At 48.4% G+C, this 17,658-nt stretch overlaps 1 protein-coding gene across 3 annotated transcripts; it reads right to left on the reverse strand.

Annotated features, from left to right (window-relative positions):
• Positions 1–298: 298 nt before the first annotated feature.
• Positions 299–17,293, reverse strand: ASXL1 (ASXL transcriptional regulator 1). 3 transcript variants are annotated; one of them, XM_075721210.1, is made up of 13 exons: positions 17,234–17,293; positions 12,370–12,452; positions 11,428–11,430; positions 9,396–9,504; positions 8,148–8,268; positions 7,976–8,073; positions 7,544–7,637; positions 7,100–7,252; positions 6,510–6,673; positions 6,308–6,404; positions 5,680–5,785; positions 4,595–5,210; positions 299–3,853 (listed from the first exon to the last, which is right to left on the reverse strand). In XM_075721210.1, the coding sequence occupies exons 1-13, from the start codon at positions 17,291–17,293 to the stop codon at positions 920–922; spliced, it is 4,638 nt and encodes a 1,545-aa protein (XP_075577325.1). In that variant the 3' UTR covers positions 299–919. The 3 variants fall into 3 exon arrangements, with proteins under 3 accessions (XP_075577325.1, XP_075577324.1, XP_009480444.2); XM_075721209.1 differs by lacking the exon at positions 11,428–11,430; XM_009482169.2 differs by lacking the exons at positions 11,428–11,430; positions 17,234–17,293 and having other exon boundaries at positions 12,370–12,642.
• Between the last annotated feature and the right edge of the window lie 365 nt (positions 17,294–17,658).

Here is a 17,658-nt window from a genome sequence, read left to right on the forward strand (position 1 = left end):
TCGTCACACAGATGCACAGCGAGACGCTTGCAAGTGGTCAGATGCTGTCGTGTAAAGGTCCTCATTGCAGGGCCGCAATGCAGAGATCGCTGGCCACACAAACGAGCTTCTAGAAACCTCCGACGTTTCACACCAGTCTGTGGCCAGTCAGCCGAAAGAGGCAGTCACATCAGCTGGCCCAAGAGTTCAGCCGGGCGCACAGTTCCCCGGGCCGCGCACCTTCCTGCAGACCAGCAGAAGGCATTCGGTCAGCACCTGCCACTTTTTTTTTTTTTTTTTCCTCTTTTCCTCCTCTTCTTGCATCCTCCGAGTTGGCTCCATCCAGTATTGTTAGCTGCTTAGGGCTCCGCAGCCGCCGCGCAGTGCTGTAGCGGGCCCCGCGTTCTGCTGTAGCATCCAAAGCCCGTAGGGAACCGTCGCCTGCAGAGCAGCTCTTTGCTTACGCTTACCGCACGGCGGAACTTCCCACGCAAACCAAGAATGGAGATGGCAGAAGGGGAGAGTGGAAGACTGTAGGGCCTCACCTGGCGCAGCCCTGAAATAGAAAACACCCTGTTCCAGTTCCTTTGGATGTAAAGATTTCCTCGACGGAGGGTCCGCGGATGGCCACAGCAAGCTGCCTCTCGCTCAGGCGTCAGCCTCGCACGTGCACCGGAGCACGGTCGGTATTTCCACGACAGCACTAAGCAGAAGGGTCGCTCCAGCAGGGCGCAGCCCAGACAGCGGAGTGGAACCGTGAGCAAGAAAGGGTTTTGCACTGTAGATTTTTAGTGGGAAGGCAAGTCAACTTTCCTCACCGAAACAAAGTGTAATAGCATTTCTACTATAAACAGAATAGTATTTTGTGTACAGGTTTTAGGATCAGTCGTTATCAAAATACACACACTGAATATACAACTTGTCCCATGGCCATAATTTATTATCTCACCACAAGGCACAATACACAAAGCTTAGAGGGTCCTATACAGTCATCGTGACAAAACGCCCCGCAGCCTTTACACATGATCATGGCTTTAAGGCTGCACGAGCACTTGAACGGTATCTCGTCAACGCTGCTCCTATCGGCAAACATCTGCACGGAAAGGGACGTATTATGGTTTGCAGCAAAGTTCGCTTTGTGGGTTAGCTGCATCATGCTTCCAGCAAGACTTCTGGGAAAAGCTGGAGTGTTGGATGAATAATTAAAGCTGGTGGAATTAAGCTGCAGCTTAGAAAGCTTCCCATAAAATGCTTGCTTGATATTGAGCTGAGAGGGTATGGAAGAAGGCTCCAAAGGGTGGTTGAGTCCTTTTCCTGGCTCCCTCGAAAACTTAAAAAACGGCAAGTCCATAACCAGCGGAACACTTTGCAAATGCTCGGTCAGCTCCACGGGGTTTTGTGCCGCATCCTTCCGGTTCTCTGCGTTACTCTTGGCTGGGCTGCCACATGCCAACACCTTCTCATTTTTTATTCCTCCCGGGGTGTTGGTGCGCTGCTTTGAAGTCCATTCTTCCCTGGCAGCCGGCATTCCTTCTCCTGATGCGCAGCTCTTGTTCAGAGGAATCTGTTTGCTGGGGGACAAGGTTCCCACGGCTGAAACTTGATCCAAAGCCCTGGAGTGATGGAGTCTCACACTGGGGTTGCCAGGAAAACCAGAACCAAAGAGTTTTTTGCCTTGAACTCCAACATAATTTTTATTGACCGATGTACCCCCTGTCTGATTTGGACCAAGAGAAGTTACAGTTGGAGATAGAAACTGAGGCTCTGTAGAGGCGTTCGACCTCTCTGGACTTTTATTTGTGATGACACTTGTTGACGGGTTGTGCTGTGGCACCCGATGGACCTTGGGCAACTCCTTTTGATCCTCAAAGCTACAGGAAGAAAACGTTCTTTCCCGAGGGCCCGTATCTTCAGGCTTCTGAGAGGCACTTGCCACATTTGCCAGTTGGTCTTGGCAGCTTAAAGCCAAGCCAACTTTGGAATGTTTTTCTGGAATAGACCGATCCTCTGCATCCTCTGCTCTAGGCAATGCTGCCCCTGACCCGCACTTCTCCTGGGGGTCCGTGGAAGATCTCATTGAGTGGAACTCATCGCTCCTGCTTAGGGCACTTGTCTTCATTCCTACATCTGGAGAAGACTCTTTGCCGAAATAGCAACTGCTACCTCTCTCCACTTGCAGGGAGAGGCTTTCTGACTGCGACTGCTTGTCCAGCGGCGGCTGTGTAATTTCCAGCTCGACATTGGCATGAGATACTGGGAGAACTTCTTCCAGTGGAAGGTTCCCCTTAAGCAGCTGCATCACCAAAGGGTTGTTGGTTTCGATAGAAGATACGGGCCAAGCGGAACCTGCCGGCCGCTCGCGTTTCTGGGGCAACGGTGCATGCAGTCCCCATCTCCGAGACGGAGGCGCAGCGCTCATCGCTGCGACTGCAGGGAAGTCCACCACGTAGGCCAGACTATCTGTTTCCACAGATGATTTTGATCTAATCCTACCACATCTCTCAGTGCTGCTGTGACAGGAGGAGTCTTCCCCAGCCACCTCCCTACAGCTGACACTTCTGAAACATATATCCATCTCTATATTCTCATCAGCTACGTCACCTTCAAAATCTGAAGCAGTATCTGTTGTTTCACTGTGTGTACTCTGTATTTCATCATCTCCGTTCGTCTTGAACTCTGGAGCCTCTCTCAGTGGCTGATGTGCATTTTCTGGTTCTCTTCTGGGGCACTTCTCCCTCAGCTGCAGAAGGTTTTCAGAGGTATCTATCCTATTCTGAGAAATAAAGTCATCGTGTAAAGAGGGTTTCACCAGAGACTCTGTATTCTGTTCTTCATTACTTAGTTTGCCATCACTCTCTTTGCCTGCCCGCAGATGTGAAAAGTTATACAGCGCAGGGACTGCTTTCTCCACTCCGGTAGTCACTGTTTTCAAGTTATCTCTACCAGCGACACATTTTTCCACAAATGTTTCAGAGCCATTAAATCTAAATCTAGACACCATTTCTGGCTCATGGCATTCTTTACCCCCCGATGACAATTCTGGCAGAAGAGCAGGACCGCTGGAGGAATTTTCCTTTACGTCAGAGTGATAATCCAGCTGTACAGCGGGAGCACTGACGCCTTTGAGTTCTGACACAACCCTGTCTCCCGTAGGAATGATCGCAGCTCCCTGCACCTGAGAACACGACAGACCGTTTACTGGAGGAACCACGCATTTCAGCTTTGTACTTTGCCTCTCCTGTGATGCAACACAAGATGGGGTTTCGGTCCTTGGGTCACAGAAGAGCTGCTCAGGGCTTTCCTCCTGCCTCTCAGAAGTTGCATTGTCTAAGGATGACCCAGTCAAAGCATCACAGAACTGCCTTCCAGGTGAACCAACACCAGGCTGAGCTTCCCCTGAGCTAGCGCCTGCAGTGCATTCCAGAACGCCACTTCCCTCACTCTTTGAAGAAAAGGGGTCTTGCCTTGAAGAGAGGAAGGAATTCGTGTCAGCCTCCTGAGCAGCCACCTCAGAGTTAGCCTTTTCTCCATTCAGATGGAGAGACGACAGTAATTGTGTTCGTTGTAGATCTGACGAACGCTTTCCATGAGTTCTCTTTGATCTCCTGTGCTCTGTACAGCTGCCGGGTTCTCCTCCACCACCTCCTTCATCAGTGCTTCTCCCTCCACCTGGGCCACCCCCGCCTCCAATGGCAGCTGTAGCAGCTTCTCGCTGGGCTCGGGCTTGCAAAGCACGGGCTTTAATGTCTGCGAGTGTTCTGGCCCCAGTCCTGCCCCGGCTGGAGGGCTCCGTGTTGGGGATGATCCGGGGGCATATCTGGTAAGCGGGCTGACCTTTAACCACCCAGGGTGGTTTAATACGTGAAAGTTGAATCTGAAAGAGAGGGAAAAGCAATTAGTTCTAACACTTGACCATTTTCAGACATTTTATGTATTTATGCATTTTATTAGCATCTGTTCATCACAATTCCTACCACAAGGATTCAACAAAAATTTAAAATTCCCACTTAAAAACTAATTTTGGCAGAGAAGTAGCATGCTCTGCGTAACCTCTGCTTATGTGCTCTGTCATGCGATATGTAAAGCTCACTCAATATTAACATTGTTTTACCAGAGCCAGCAGACAAATACGAAATAAGTGATTTGCATTCAGATCTTCAAAGTGGTCTCCCTTACATCAGGATGACTACCTTGAAGCTAACAAGATGGATACCTCTAGTCAAAATGGGAGAAGTCAGAAGGAATACTAAGATTGTGCCCAAAAGGAAAGGAACTGAGATACTACAGAGGATAAAGAATATGATTTGAAGGTCTCTTTTGCAACAAGTCAGCTAGTTTCAGGAAAAGCGATTTCTGTATCCACAGAAATGCAAACTAATAGAGTAAGTCAAGGTTGCCCTCTGCTCTTGTGCAAAGACCTTGGAATGATTTTCCATTCTTTGTCTGTCTAAGTAAGACAGTAAACTGTGGTAATCAGAGGTACTTAGCCAGCTCTACCAATGAAACCCTTCCACCTCCTCTCTTAAGATGACAACACTTGACATTTTAATAATGTTTTGATGCTACTGAGCATGACAGCCCTGAGATACCAAGCAGCTGTAATTCTCTTTCCTACCCGGATGGGTGGGACTTTTGGCTCCTCTTTAGTAGGCTGTGGCTTTTCTGGGTGAACACTTTCAATTGTGTTACGAAAGGACTGACGATCTTCAAGCCGGGGCTTCTTTTCGGGGAAGGACGCAGAGGCAGCCTCCTCAAAGCATTTCCTCTTCTGGTCCTTTGACTCCCGAGCAGAGTTCTCCTGGGGCAAACTGGGAATTCTGTTTGCAGCTGCCAATGACAGATCCTCCGATTTACTGTGTAATTTGGAAGTCTCTGGACAGAGGTGCAATTCTGAACTCTCTGGCTTCAGTACCGCAGCCGAAGGGCTCGTCAGATCATCTTTCTTCAGGTCTATCTCGGGCTTTGTCTCTTTATGAAGAGAGGAATCTGGTCCCCCAGAAGCAGTCTCTTTGGAAGCCTCTGTTTGCTCAGCTTCACGCAATTTGTACAGGCTCCTCCTGGCTCTGCATCGCAGGTCGGCCCGGGAGCGTTTCTTGAAGTGCCCATCTCTCTGCCGTGTAGAAGGACTGCGCGGCAGTCTTGCTTCTCCTTTAACAGACAGTCCTGCCCTGTTCTCAGCATCTTCTTGCACCAAATTCTGCTCCTGGGATTCTTCTTGGGTCAAGCCCAACCTACGAGGCAAACATAAAAACTAGCTAAAAGCTAAAGCCCATCCTAATTTAAGTATTTCATCTTTTACTTATAGCTGTACTGTCACCACTATACAGTAACATACAGATTACAAAGCAGACTCACCAAAACCTCATCAAGTCAGCCTGCAATGAGATAACCTATACCTTTGCTATCCCACATTACTATCACAGGGAATGAGAAAACTAAGAAAACGTAAAGATTTGTGATGGAAAACAAGTACTATTAACTTGTCTTGGAAACAAAATAGATGGGCTACAAAATTCTGCTGTGACCCAGCCAATTCCACTAAGGGCTTCCCTGGAGCAACAGTCTGAATGATGCACCCCCCAGCCTGTATTTTTTCCAAGGAGTTTGTGCTGCATCTTCTCAGGCATCCACAAGCAGAAACACACTCTGCCACCTGCACAAACACAGATAAAACAGGACAGATGAGGTAAAATTTCTCACTTTTGTCCATAGTAGTCCTCAAAGAACTTCTCTTTCCATTGCTCCACTCTCTTTTCCTTTTCCATCTCCTGCCGAATTCGAACTTGCATCTCATGGGTGAATTCACCTACACGGAAGCAAGAGACTGAAATTCAGTTCCAAACAAAACCGATTCTGTAAATGCAGCCTTTTGTGTTTTAACAGTACAGTAGCTAGATACATGAAGGACAGATTTTGTGTTATTGCCCTGCTCTCCACCCTACTATGGATCTGCGTGCTGCCTGCAGCTCTTTAAGGGCAATGGTCACACAGCCTCAAGCAAGTCTGGGGGAAAAAAAAAAAAAAAAAAATCATGTTTTACCAGATAGACTACCATTTAAGGAAAGATAAGTCTGGCACTACTTTACAACTCCACCACTTCATTCGGAAGGTCCCATGGCACCAAAGGAAAACACATCTTTGATTTTAAAGAAAACAAACAAACAAACAAACAAGAAACCAAGAAAACAAAGAAAAGTTGGGGCAACATAGCCAGATTCCCTGCAAAGCTGGACTAAATTCTCATTCATTAACTGTAAAAGAAAAACAAAAAAAATCCCATAAAATGAGTACCTATTCTCCAGCCACCCAGGAAAGCAAACCTACTCACCATCAGCCAGTCGTTCTCTCCAGCTCTGCGCAGCGTGGGTGAAGAATTCATTATTCAGAGCACTGCCACTGAGACGCATCAGCCCGTCAGCCCCAACCTAATGGGACAAACCCAGGACAAACAGAAAACATTTGCTCCAGCCGTTCCGCAAGCAAGAGGCAATGCAGTGAATGGAAAACACCCAAGCGCTGCACCCTCATACCTGTCTATCGACTTCCGGAAGGAGGTAAAGAAGCTGCTGCTGAAAGTGCGATGGGAGCGCATTAAAGGTTCTGGAGTTTATCAGAGCTCGCAGGTTTGTATTGACAAGAATGGAACCAGGTGTTTCAAAGTCAATATCCTCACCCCTGTTTCTCTTCATTTGCCCTGTAGTTTAAGGACAGGCAAATAAAATAAGCATTGTCGTATAAAAGTATTTCAGCATTATGGGCAAGAAATTCCTGTCGAAGTACTACAGCAAAAGGAGCAAGATATACAAGAAAAGACTGTAGCATTCAAGTACGAAGAAAGACCCTCAAACACACTAACAGACATGCATCTGGAATTTTGATATGAGGCCACATTTCTGTCACATTCAGGTACAATTCTCGATGCTGCTCTTCAGAGTAGACAAACTTTCAAACAACTGTCTCGCTAACGTTTGGGGAGGAAGGCCTGCCTTGCGAGCCTTAAGATCATCATATGCCTTCGGAAGGAAGAGAACCTCGGTGTTTTCTCAGATATACACGGACTTCAACATTGCCTGCTTTTACGGCCAATTATTCTTCTAACTCTATAGTCAGAAGCACCTACCAGCTGTGGGCTTTCGGATGCCTCTCAGAAGCTGCGGAGGATCCCTGTTTATTTCTGTTCTGCTACGCAAGGTGGCTTTGCACAGGGCCAAAGAGCTGCTGCTGCTGCTGGATGTGCTACTGCTCTCCCCATCAGCATGCCTTCCCGTGAGGCCTAGGAGGATAACAATTTCATAAAAATATGCAAAGAATGGCAGAAGCCCAAGCTGGAGAGTGGTTTAACGCACAAGAATAATCTGCTAATAGCATATGCACTATTACAGGGTATTGCCCAGTTACCAGCTATTTTGATGGAGTTAAACATATGCACAACTCTCTGCACGCACATGCATTCTCACCAAGCATTAAAGAAATCCTCAGGCATACTTATAGATAACTAGGGAGAACTGATTAAAAGCTATCTACGCAGTCATTAGAGAACTACCACAACAAAAGCGATGCTCACCAGAGGCAGACTCCATGTGTGCCCCATTTACTTTCAGCGGTGTCAAGACAACACGTGGCAGCATTACACCAGTCTTTTTCTTTTGTTTGGTTGTCTGCGGTCCAGAAAGAAACCAAAAACAAAACAAAGGAACAAAGACATTATGGAGGGGTAAAATAAGCTTCTAAGCAGCACGTCTCCCAGTGAAAGAACTACCTAGCTCCTAGGTAAATCTTCAGGTGCCATTACATTTATGAAAAGCAGAGAATTCAAAATCACCTCCCTGTATATGATCCCTCCCCACACTGCAAACCCCCCACCTAAGGAGACAGCCCCGTAACTCTGAGTCACCTGTGCACAACCAGTCCCTGTCACGCTCGCCCAACTATCATGCAGCAAGGAAAGCTCCCCTTGAGGGGCTTCATGCTTCCCAGTAGTCCCACTTTCTCCTACCTGGGAGGCGGTTCTGTAGCTCTCCCTGGTAGTAGCGGGTCCCTTGCTCTGAGATTCAGTGGAACACGAGGCATTAGAGGAGGTTTCATCAAGAGACACTGGAAGAGATGGGCACTCAGTCAGACACAGAAGTAGATCCTACAGTTTAAGATTAATGTCCTTAGACACTTACCATCATTGTCACCACTCACAGTGCTTGCTTCATTGGACTCACAACTTTCTGCATCTGCTGTATCCTCCAGCTCCTCCCCTTCTGGCACAGACAGATTCCGAGACCACTGCAAGGCGTCCTTCTAAACGTGCAAACAGAACGGGGATGGCTACAGTCCTCCCTCCCAACCACCACGACTTAAATCAATGGGAACAGACGGTTTAGCGGATATAGTTTTTAAGCTTAATTTTTTTTCATCTTCCCTGTTTTACTCATTGATGCAGAAAGATATTTTTAAGTATATTTGGGCTTATAGTGGAACAGAAGTCATCTAAACTATTAGCACACTTCATAGACACCTCCTGGATGAGTCACTCAAACATACCCAAATTCCTAAGGTTAATAGTTCGTTGCACTTTTCTGCAAGCAAGCAGTTTCTATTAAAGAGAAGTATCTCATTCTTACTGTGAAAGAACAGGTAGCATCAGAGCAGCCAATTACTAAGATAGTAAGCCTAAGAGATGTATTTACTACTTGTATAATCAAAGCCATTTCAGTGCCATCTATTTTCAGCAAAATATGGCAATTCAACAAAATTTTCTGACAGCAGAAAAAAAGATGCAAATGAAATAGCCGAGATACCCGTTGTCTATCAAGCTGATATTTATCAGGGAATCCAACAGTACAAAACAATGCAGAAGAAGAGCCTAAGACCAGAAACATTTTCAATATTTAAGATTACTGGGACAATAAACTAAAAATAAAAAATGTTCCAGAGAGACCTCAAGATCTGAAGAAAATGGTGACGCTAAATATACACAGAAGGCAGCGGAACACAAACCAAACAACCAGAAGAATGAATATACATTTTCCTATCAAGATTTTACTTGTAGCTACAAGCTCTCGGACCAATTGAATTTATTGGTTGGCTGCGATCCCTTGTGGCTGCAGAAAAGGAGAGAATGGAACTGTTTCGATAAGCCGCCACCGGAGCTGGACACCAAGTACTGGAATAAGAGGGTTTATCTTGGTTGTGCAATTCAAGGAATCATAAGGGGTTTTAAACGGAATTTATCATATATGACTGAATACAGCTGAAAGGTACAAGCTCTAATGAAATAACGAATTCCAGACACTCTTTCACACGACAATCTCACATGCAGCACATTCAGCTCATATGACGCTCAGTGACAGTTTAACACTCAGCTATGCATAACAAGCAGAGCTCGCACCTCGCACCTCGGCCGAGAGCAGGAACTCAGCACTTACCTTGAGCGTGAAAAGGCTGATGCGTCCAGGCAATTTGTAGAAGAGTCCGTCACCTCCCCTCGAATTGGAATGGAGCATGGCGTTGAGGCAGGCTAGGGGAGAAGTGCCACTGAAACACACAAAGGCAGAAAACAGTAATTTTTAAGAAATGGCCTTATCAAGAAAACAGCCCGAAAGATCTGCTTAAATGGGCATCATTTAGCTGACTGAGGGGAACAGAGACGACGCTCATTAACTTTATGGGACGGGCGCTTCTGTCAGCACAGTATTACTGTTTTCCTTTTTGACCCGTACATCAGCCTCAACACATCACAGCGAAGCGATCGGCAGAAAAGAGGAAATGTTATGCCAATTTTAAAGTTACGCTCAGCCATTTTTAGATGTTTCTAATTTTTATTACCCGTTTCCTCCCTTTCTCTTCTTGAAGCTTTCAGAGTTGGATTGATTTTAGAAAAAGCCCCAGATTTATTCAGCAGTAGAAAGAGGTAAACAAAACCAGCATAAGTGGTACACATACATATTTCTGGAATGTCTTCCCTGATGGGTCTCAGACAACTGCACTAGCAGAGTTAGATATAAAAGGTTTGATGCACTAATTTGTCAAGTCCTACGTAACTCCCTGGTTAAAGCAACCATCCTACGCTCACACTGATGGAACTTCTGTGCCACGCAATCTCATGTTTTCCAATACGTCACACATGTACAGGCAGAAAGTTACCTGGAAGAGACATTAAAGCAGTATCGATTTCATTATTATTAAAAGTGAAACTGAAAACTGTATTGAGACAAAAATATTTCAAAGAAAATCACTCTCAAATCGAAAACTTAGAACAATTTCCTTTTCCACCCTGAATGTCTTTTTTGGACATTTCTTCACAAGCCTTGGCAACAGACAAAATTACCCTGTATCACTTTTAGATACTACAAAAGAAATTTCTAGCCTTCTGTCCTGTTAGACAGTGTTTTCGTGTTTTCCCTTCTGTGTCTGACAGATGCTCCAAGCACGCTACGCAGCCACAGAGCACGCTTTCTTAGAATAGCAAAATAAATAGTTTTCCCCAAATCGAGAAAAAAAAGCAAACAAAACTCTCCTAGGAGCCAGAATGCAGCAATGGTGCTGGGCCCGCGTCCTGGCTCCAGCGCCAGCCCCGCCGCACCATTAATGCCACCCGCACGGAACACGGCCCTCCCGCAGACCAGCGTGACCCCCGCGCCAGGGAACACTGGCTCCGTGCTGAATCAAAGGGAAAAACATCTCGAGCCATCAAGCTGTTTCCTTCAGGAAATGGAGTTTCAGGAAAGGCTTCTATACAAGAACCAGCAAAGTCCGCTGCATATTTAGCCAGGCAGGATCACTGCCTTTATTCTGTGAACAATTACACTCTGAAGAAAACAGTCTTTTCTTAAAGCAGAGAATTAATGACCGAGGAAGGAAAAGCAGATATCCCAAGGGAAAACCGCCGACCTTTAAAGGACCAATTTAGCTCCGTGGGATTTAACTTGACACATGCTCCAAAGTCTGGTCTTTAGTTACGTACTGTGACAGGTCACTTGTCAAAACTGGGAGAGCACCAAGATAATTTGCGTGCGTGAAAAGAGACCTGCTATTACCTTTAGCAGAGGACAGCCTATGCACGTAGATCTTCAACTGCGTGCTTAAGTAAAAGGACCGATGCAAGAAAGGTGCAGAGTATTGATTAAAACAAACCTATATGAAGGTCCTCATTAAAAGCCCGACTGAATTCTACTCAGAGCTGTGAAGCCACCACCGTACCCAAACCAGCGAAGAACTCCTCGGCAAGGACCGCCAGTGGCGGGTGGCCGTTCTAACAGCTCCGATATCAATGCAGCAACACACGCCGGCATCGTCCCCCTCCAAACAACAGCAACTCCTACACACGACACCCCTGTATGCATCACCAATTTTCACTATTCAAACCGCCCCAGCTGTTTCCTGACTTCAGACACAAATAAGGAGCAGAAACAAGCCTAACATTTTGAGTTATTAAGTCCCAGAAGAAATTAAGTTTACCTTCTGTAGCTGGGTAAAGGACGGGTTCAGGAAACGCAAACACCATGGTGGAAAGCAGTCCACAGAATCAAGGTGAGGGGGAAGCAAGACTAGAAACAGTCCACACGTCTGGATTCCCCAGAAGTCAATCAATGGGCAGCAGCCAAAAGAGACTGCTTTTTCCGTCTCCGGTAGTCAAGCTTTCTTTTTTTGCCACGCAGCACTAACCGAGACATTTGGACTATCACGGTTACCTACTTTCTTTGATCTGCAAGACACTCTGTATTTCTCTTTACTACTGTCACAGAAACAGATGGAAGTTCACAGGAACTTAACCAAGGAAAGCAGTCTCCCACTCCTGTCATTTCCGAGGCTCCATATCAGGTTCTTTTCCATATGAAACCCACGCTGAGATGGGCATCTCCGTACGATGTCAAGAGCCACAACAGTGTGAGCTGCGCTATCACGGTGCTCGAAAATCTGAGCAGAAGCCAGTATAGTAATATAAAGAAGACTTTTTTTTTTTTTTGAGTCTCCCAAAACAAGTTGTCTACTCTAGAACTGAAGCATCAGAGAAGACAAAACTTAAACTGTTCTCAAACTAGAGTCACAATAGCAGAAACTACTGGCAGCTACTTAAGAGAGAACCATACAAGTGGTAAGTACAACACAATGCGGGAGTCGGATCTGCAATAGGCATTTATTTTACAATAGATGGATGAAGGGGACTCTGTACAAAAAATCCAATAGCTTCCAGTTATTATCAAAAAAAAAACCCCCAAACCCCACAACCTGAATATAAATGTCGCTACTGTCATCTGAAATTACCATGCTGGAAAGAGAGAACAGGAAGACGAAAACTGGGCTGGAGATGAGACAGAATTGCACGAAGCAACGCAAGCCTTCGTATGCAGCCTCCCCCAAGCTCCACACTATGTTTTAGACAAGATCATCAATACTAACCTCATTTCCTTTAGTCCTTCAGCCTCTATGACCTGCAGAATCTGTTTTGGGGTCATAGGAGCATCAGAGTAATTTTCCAGCACCTGAAAAGACAGAAAGACCATGTGTCATTACAGAATTTGCTTCTGCATTCACAGAACTACTCCATAAGCTGCGGTCCAGATCCAATAATATGCCTCTTAAAAATTTATTCATCTGCAAAAGACACACACTAAAAGTTTCGGGCTACCTCAAGATTAGATCACAGTAAGCATCACAAAAGGCTTACCTTAATCTGGTCCCTAATTAACTGAAGTACAAACACAAAGGACAGAAAAAGCAGCAGAATTTGGCCTTGACCCCATAGCATGAAACCAGTGGAAGCTTCACCACGGACTCCAATATACATTTGACCGAGCCGCTGCCACATACAGCCTTCAAAACTGCACAGTGGTTAGCGATCTTTAATGATGCAAAATGTTCTCCCTGCCATACACCTTCCTACCTCTCAATAAAGCATCCAGCATTTTTCTGCCAATAAAAGTATTACTGTACAACTATATAATTCAATAGCGTACCTTCCTTGGATTACTGCATTCATTTCATCTTCGCTCCATCTCAAGAAGGGTACCACGGGTAAGAGTCAGAATTCTTGTCAGAGAAGGACAGAATTCAGAAAAGGACAACAATAACAGTAAAGGATGTGGAAAAAAATTACGGCTAGAGACACTAAAAAGATTTGGACTGCTTGCCTTCAAAAGAAAATGAGTAAAATCAGATATTAAAAAGGCAATACAATAAATAACAACTCATCCTTTCATATATTATATGAAGAATAGAATTGCCACTTATATGTGAAGAACTAAAGAGGCTATTACATTTTTTTTTTTTTTTTAAAGCCTGTGGAACTTACTGCTCCAAAATGTCTAGAAGCAAGAACTCAAGGATTCAAAAAGAGGACCGGACATTTCTGTGGATAAGAAGATTACCCACATAAACAGGAAACAATGAACAAAAATAAGCTGCAGTAGATGTAAACCGCGATGTTTCTTTGGGAGCAGATTACCCTACAGCTGCCGAACACGCGCCGTCTCCTGCGCCTTCCACTGAAGCAGACAGCGCTGCTCGCTGAATGCAAAAGACACCGAACCCAACAGACCTCCGGGTCCGACTGGGCAAAAAGACGGCGATACAGGCACGGGACGTGGCCTGAAGCATCCAAGAAAAGCAGCAGTGGGTATTCACTCGGGAACTTTTTGATCGTAACTGTGGTCTAAATTCCCCTAACGCAGTGGCCACGCTGATGCACAATCCTGATTTCATTTGTCACCATGCTTTAGAGGAGCCAGCAACGCGATGCTGTCTTTCAGTTTGACCTGCGTGAGAAGCCAGCGGAGGAACCCGAATGTCCCATTTACATCAGCAACATCTAGAACTGAGTCACTGCAGCACCGTGGCGAGGCACAAAGCCTGCAGGCTGCCTTCTGGAGTCGCACGAACAGGACACTTGCGAAAAAAGATGTTGTGCAGGGCACCATTTGCGTCTCCATGCCATCCAACCTCTGCAAGTAAAGAAAAACCCAACCCACGTCACCGTAGTTCAGCCCTTCAACTGTATTTTGCGATAAAAGGGATTTCTTAAGTCGTATCCACCCAGCATGTATTTTTCAGACACCTGAAAACCATCTAACCAGGTGCTAACCTGGTAGGGGATGGAAATTTGAGAACTACGTAACCCGAGATAAACCACAGTGAAAACACAAGGAGTTTAAAGAAAAGACCAAAGAGAGCGATAAGCCGTATTCAGGGAGAGTAAACAATTTTAATTCCGAGTCAATACAGTTCCATCACACTTCTTCCTTCACTAATCGAAAAACCTCCATAGGTTACGACGTTTCCATGCCTTCCTCATGAACCGTCACCCCCGCCACTCAAAGGGAGCAGGCGCCTGACAAGGGGAAACACATCACTCCCGAGCCGAGCGCAAGATTCACAAAATGGAACATGCCTGTTCTGAAAAATAAGGAAATTCTTCACAGCTTATAAAACCTCTCTCAAGTGGCAGACACAGCAAGCAAAATACACAGCCTAAAACTGAGCATCAATGAGCATTTACATAAAGATAAAAGAATCTGCGCTCAGGGGACCAATTTCCAATCAACAGCTATATTAAGTGTGCAGACTGCTTAATGGAAGAGCTGGGCGAGAGGAGACCCTGCAGCTTGAGCCGCCACAGCCCGATCCCAGCACCGGGGGACCTGGCCCTCCGTCCCTCTCCAGCCTGACGCTGCCCGCGCCACCTCGACCTCCCATCAGGACCCACAACTTCAACAGCATCAGCTACTCCTTACCCCCAAAAAGATCTCCCCCCCTATATATAATACTGATAGTCAAGGGTTCCTCTATCCCTAATTACCGAAGTCTACATCACTCCCCCAATTAACTTACAAGACATGCAGCTCTGACAGCACTTGTTGAATAAGTCCTACAGCTCTGGGTGTTCAAATGACTCTTTAAAGGCTTATTTTATGGAACGTGCATAGTATTAGCTCTGTAGGAGCAGCAACACTGAAAAGCACTTTTGCCCATGATTCTCAGAAACATCGAGAGGAATACAAAATACTATAGCACGTCAGAAAGGAAAATTAAAAGCATTTTGACAGGGAGCATGTGTAAGACTAGTGTTAAATAAAGATCTATTTTTAGTGGATTTCCAATCAGTCCTGCAAGCTGGAAGTGCAGCTACGCAACTGCAGGTCTCTCTAAGTGGATAATCTAGTATGAGATCGTTCTATTTCTGGTTCATCAATGGCTCTAAGATGCTGTTGAGGCTCAGACGTCTCATGCACCCGCTGTGTCTGAGGTTCTGGCCAAAAGACAGGCGCGAGGAACTGTGTTTGCGAAGAGGCCCCTTCCCCATCATGCAGCGAGGGTGAGGAGGTGTATTAGGAGACAGCTTTAGAGTCGCAGTCTCGTGCGCTGCTTTGGGCAGCCGATAAATACTGGTTTGTTTTTTTTTTTTTACTTTTCACCTGTTAGAGCTCAGGACACTTGAACGAGGTGACTTTGTGCAAGGTCACCCAGCACTGCCTCTGCCCCCGAGGTCACCCACCAGGAGAGCATCCCCACCGCCTGCAGCGACGCGCTCGGCGGGCAGGACCAGCACCTCAAAGAGAAACGCACGATGAAGTATTAAGGCCACCAGACTGCCGCAGTGAGGTTCTACAGTGGGTAGCTTATGTCTTTTTCCAGTTTTTCAAGTGAAGTCATATGGGTCTAAAATATTATAATTTGCACACAAAAGATTATGCAAGTTGCTGGAAGATAGATGCTTGTCTGGTTAGGTTTCCTCTTGGCAAGCAGTAAGAAAACACTCGGAGAGCCAAACAAATCTTACTCAGAAGGAGCACCAAGACCGATCCCGAACATCCTCAATACCAGACACGAGCCTCAGCTGGACTCACCCGTACCGTTCCTTCTGAATGTTTATGTGCTCCGATGCGGAACCTGGCCAGGCAAAACCAGAATAAAACACAGACACAAAAGAAAAACCCAAGGAAACAAAACACCCTCAAGCCCTGTAAATCCCTTTCTACCGATGTCCAGCAAACACACCCAAATCCTCACAAGTCGAGTACCACCGACAGGGCTACGGGGAGGAAACCGCAGAGACCCGCTCCCTCCGGCCGCAGGCAGCCGGGTCACCCCTCGCTCCGTGTACTGGCACTGCTGCACCTGCACAGACCTGCGTCGCCGTGTCGCCGAGAGCGCGGCTCCGAGACAGGGGCCAAAGAGAGCAAGTCCTTCCAGCCAGCCGCGGAAGCCGACGGTGGCGACCATCGGCGCTCCGTGGCAAGCGACGAGCCTGACCACCTCCAAACGCACCCCTTAAATAAAACTCCTGGCTAGTTCGCGCTCGCTACCTGAAGGACGCTGAAGTTATTTTTTCCATTTCCCAGTTTATAAATGCGGTTCAAGACAGATACGGCTTAATCGCTTCATGGAGGGAAATGACCCTTCTCCCGTTGCGACGGCCAAACGCGGCAGGGTTCCACCAGACCTACACAAACGCCATCGAAGCAGACCCAGGTTTGGAAGTTTAAGCCTTCAACAAAGAGATTCTCAAAGACAAAAAGACTTAAGGCGTGCCCGCAGCTACATCTCCTAAAACCAAAAGTGACAAAATAAGGCCTGACCACAGCGATGCCAACGCCGTGGCTCGGCACCGGCACCCGAACGCGCGCCGCTCTCGCCGCCCCGGTTTTGGGGACCGTCGGTGCAGCCTCGGTAATTCAACCAGAAACTTTTTGACAGCGGCACTGCCCACACTTCGGGCCGGGCCTCTCTCCGGAGGCTCCGGTTTCTCCCGCTCAGCCTTAAACCATCTGAAAGGAAGAAACCGAACCGTTCGCGCCCCGAGAGCGGCCCCGGCCCTGCCCGTGCGGGGCGGCGGGCAACAACCGAGGCGGCGAACACCGCACGGCTGCGGGACGGCACCGCCCGGGAGCCCACCCGGGCCCCGCCGCCGCGCCGGAGGAGGCGGTGGCCCCGGGGACCCCCGGACGGCGGGGGGCAGCCGGTCCCGGAGCCCCCTCGACGGGCCCCCCGCCGCCCCCGGGGCTGCTCCCCCTCCCCGCCCGGCTCGGGAAGGAAAACAACCGGGGAGCAGACACCGGCCGCGGCGGCCCGGAGCGCCCCCCCCCCCCCCGCCCCGGCCCCCTGCTTCGCGCCGCCGGGACGCAGCGCCCCCCTCCCCCCCCAGCCCCGCCGCTCCGTGAGGGGCCGGGGCCGGCGGAGCCCCCCGGGCGGGGGAGGCCCCCCCGGGGCGCGGCGGAGCCCCCGCGCCCCCTCCCCGGGGCCCGCCCCAGGCCCTGCGCGGCCTCACCAGGCGGGCGGCCTCGGCCCACGTGCGCTCCTTCTTCCTCCGCTGCTTCATCTCCTTCATCCTCCTCCCGCGCGGGGCGGCGGCGCGGCGGGCGCGGACCGTTAGTCGCGCGCGCGGGCGGGCGGGCGGGCGGGGGGGGGGGCGGGGCGGGCGCGGGCGGCGGGCGCGCGGGGGCGGGGCGGGCGGGGCGCGAGGCGGGGGCGGCTCCGGGCGCTACGGGAGGAGGAGGAGGAGGAGGAGGAGGAGGAGGAAGAGGAGGATGAGGAGGAAGAGGCGGCGGCGGCTCGGGCCCGACATAACACCGGGGTCAAAGGGCTGGGAGCGGGGGGGAGTGGGCGGGGCTCGGCGACGGTGGCCGCGGCGGGACACGGCAGGGCCCGCGCGCGCCGCCAGCGGAGGGGCGGGGCCAGGCGCGGCCGGGCCTC

The sequence above is a fragment of the Pelecanus crispus genome, chromosome 14 (genome assembly GCF_030463565.1).
Source record: "Pelecanus crispus isolate bPelCri1 chromosome 14, bPelCri1.pri, whole genome shotgun sequence".
Lineage (NCBI taxonomy): Eukaryota > Metazoa > Chordata > Aves > Pelecaniformes > Pelecanidae > Pelecanus > Pelecanus crispus.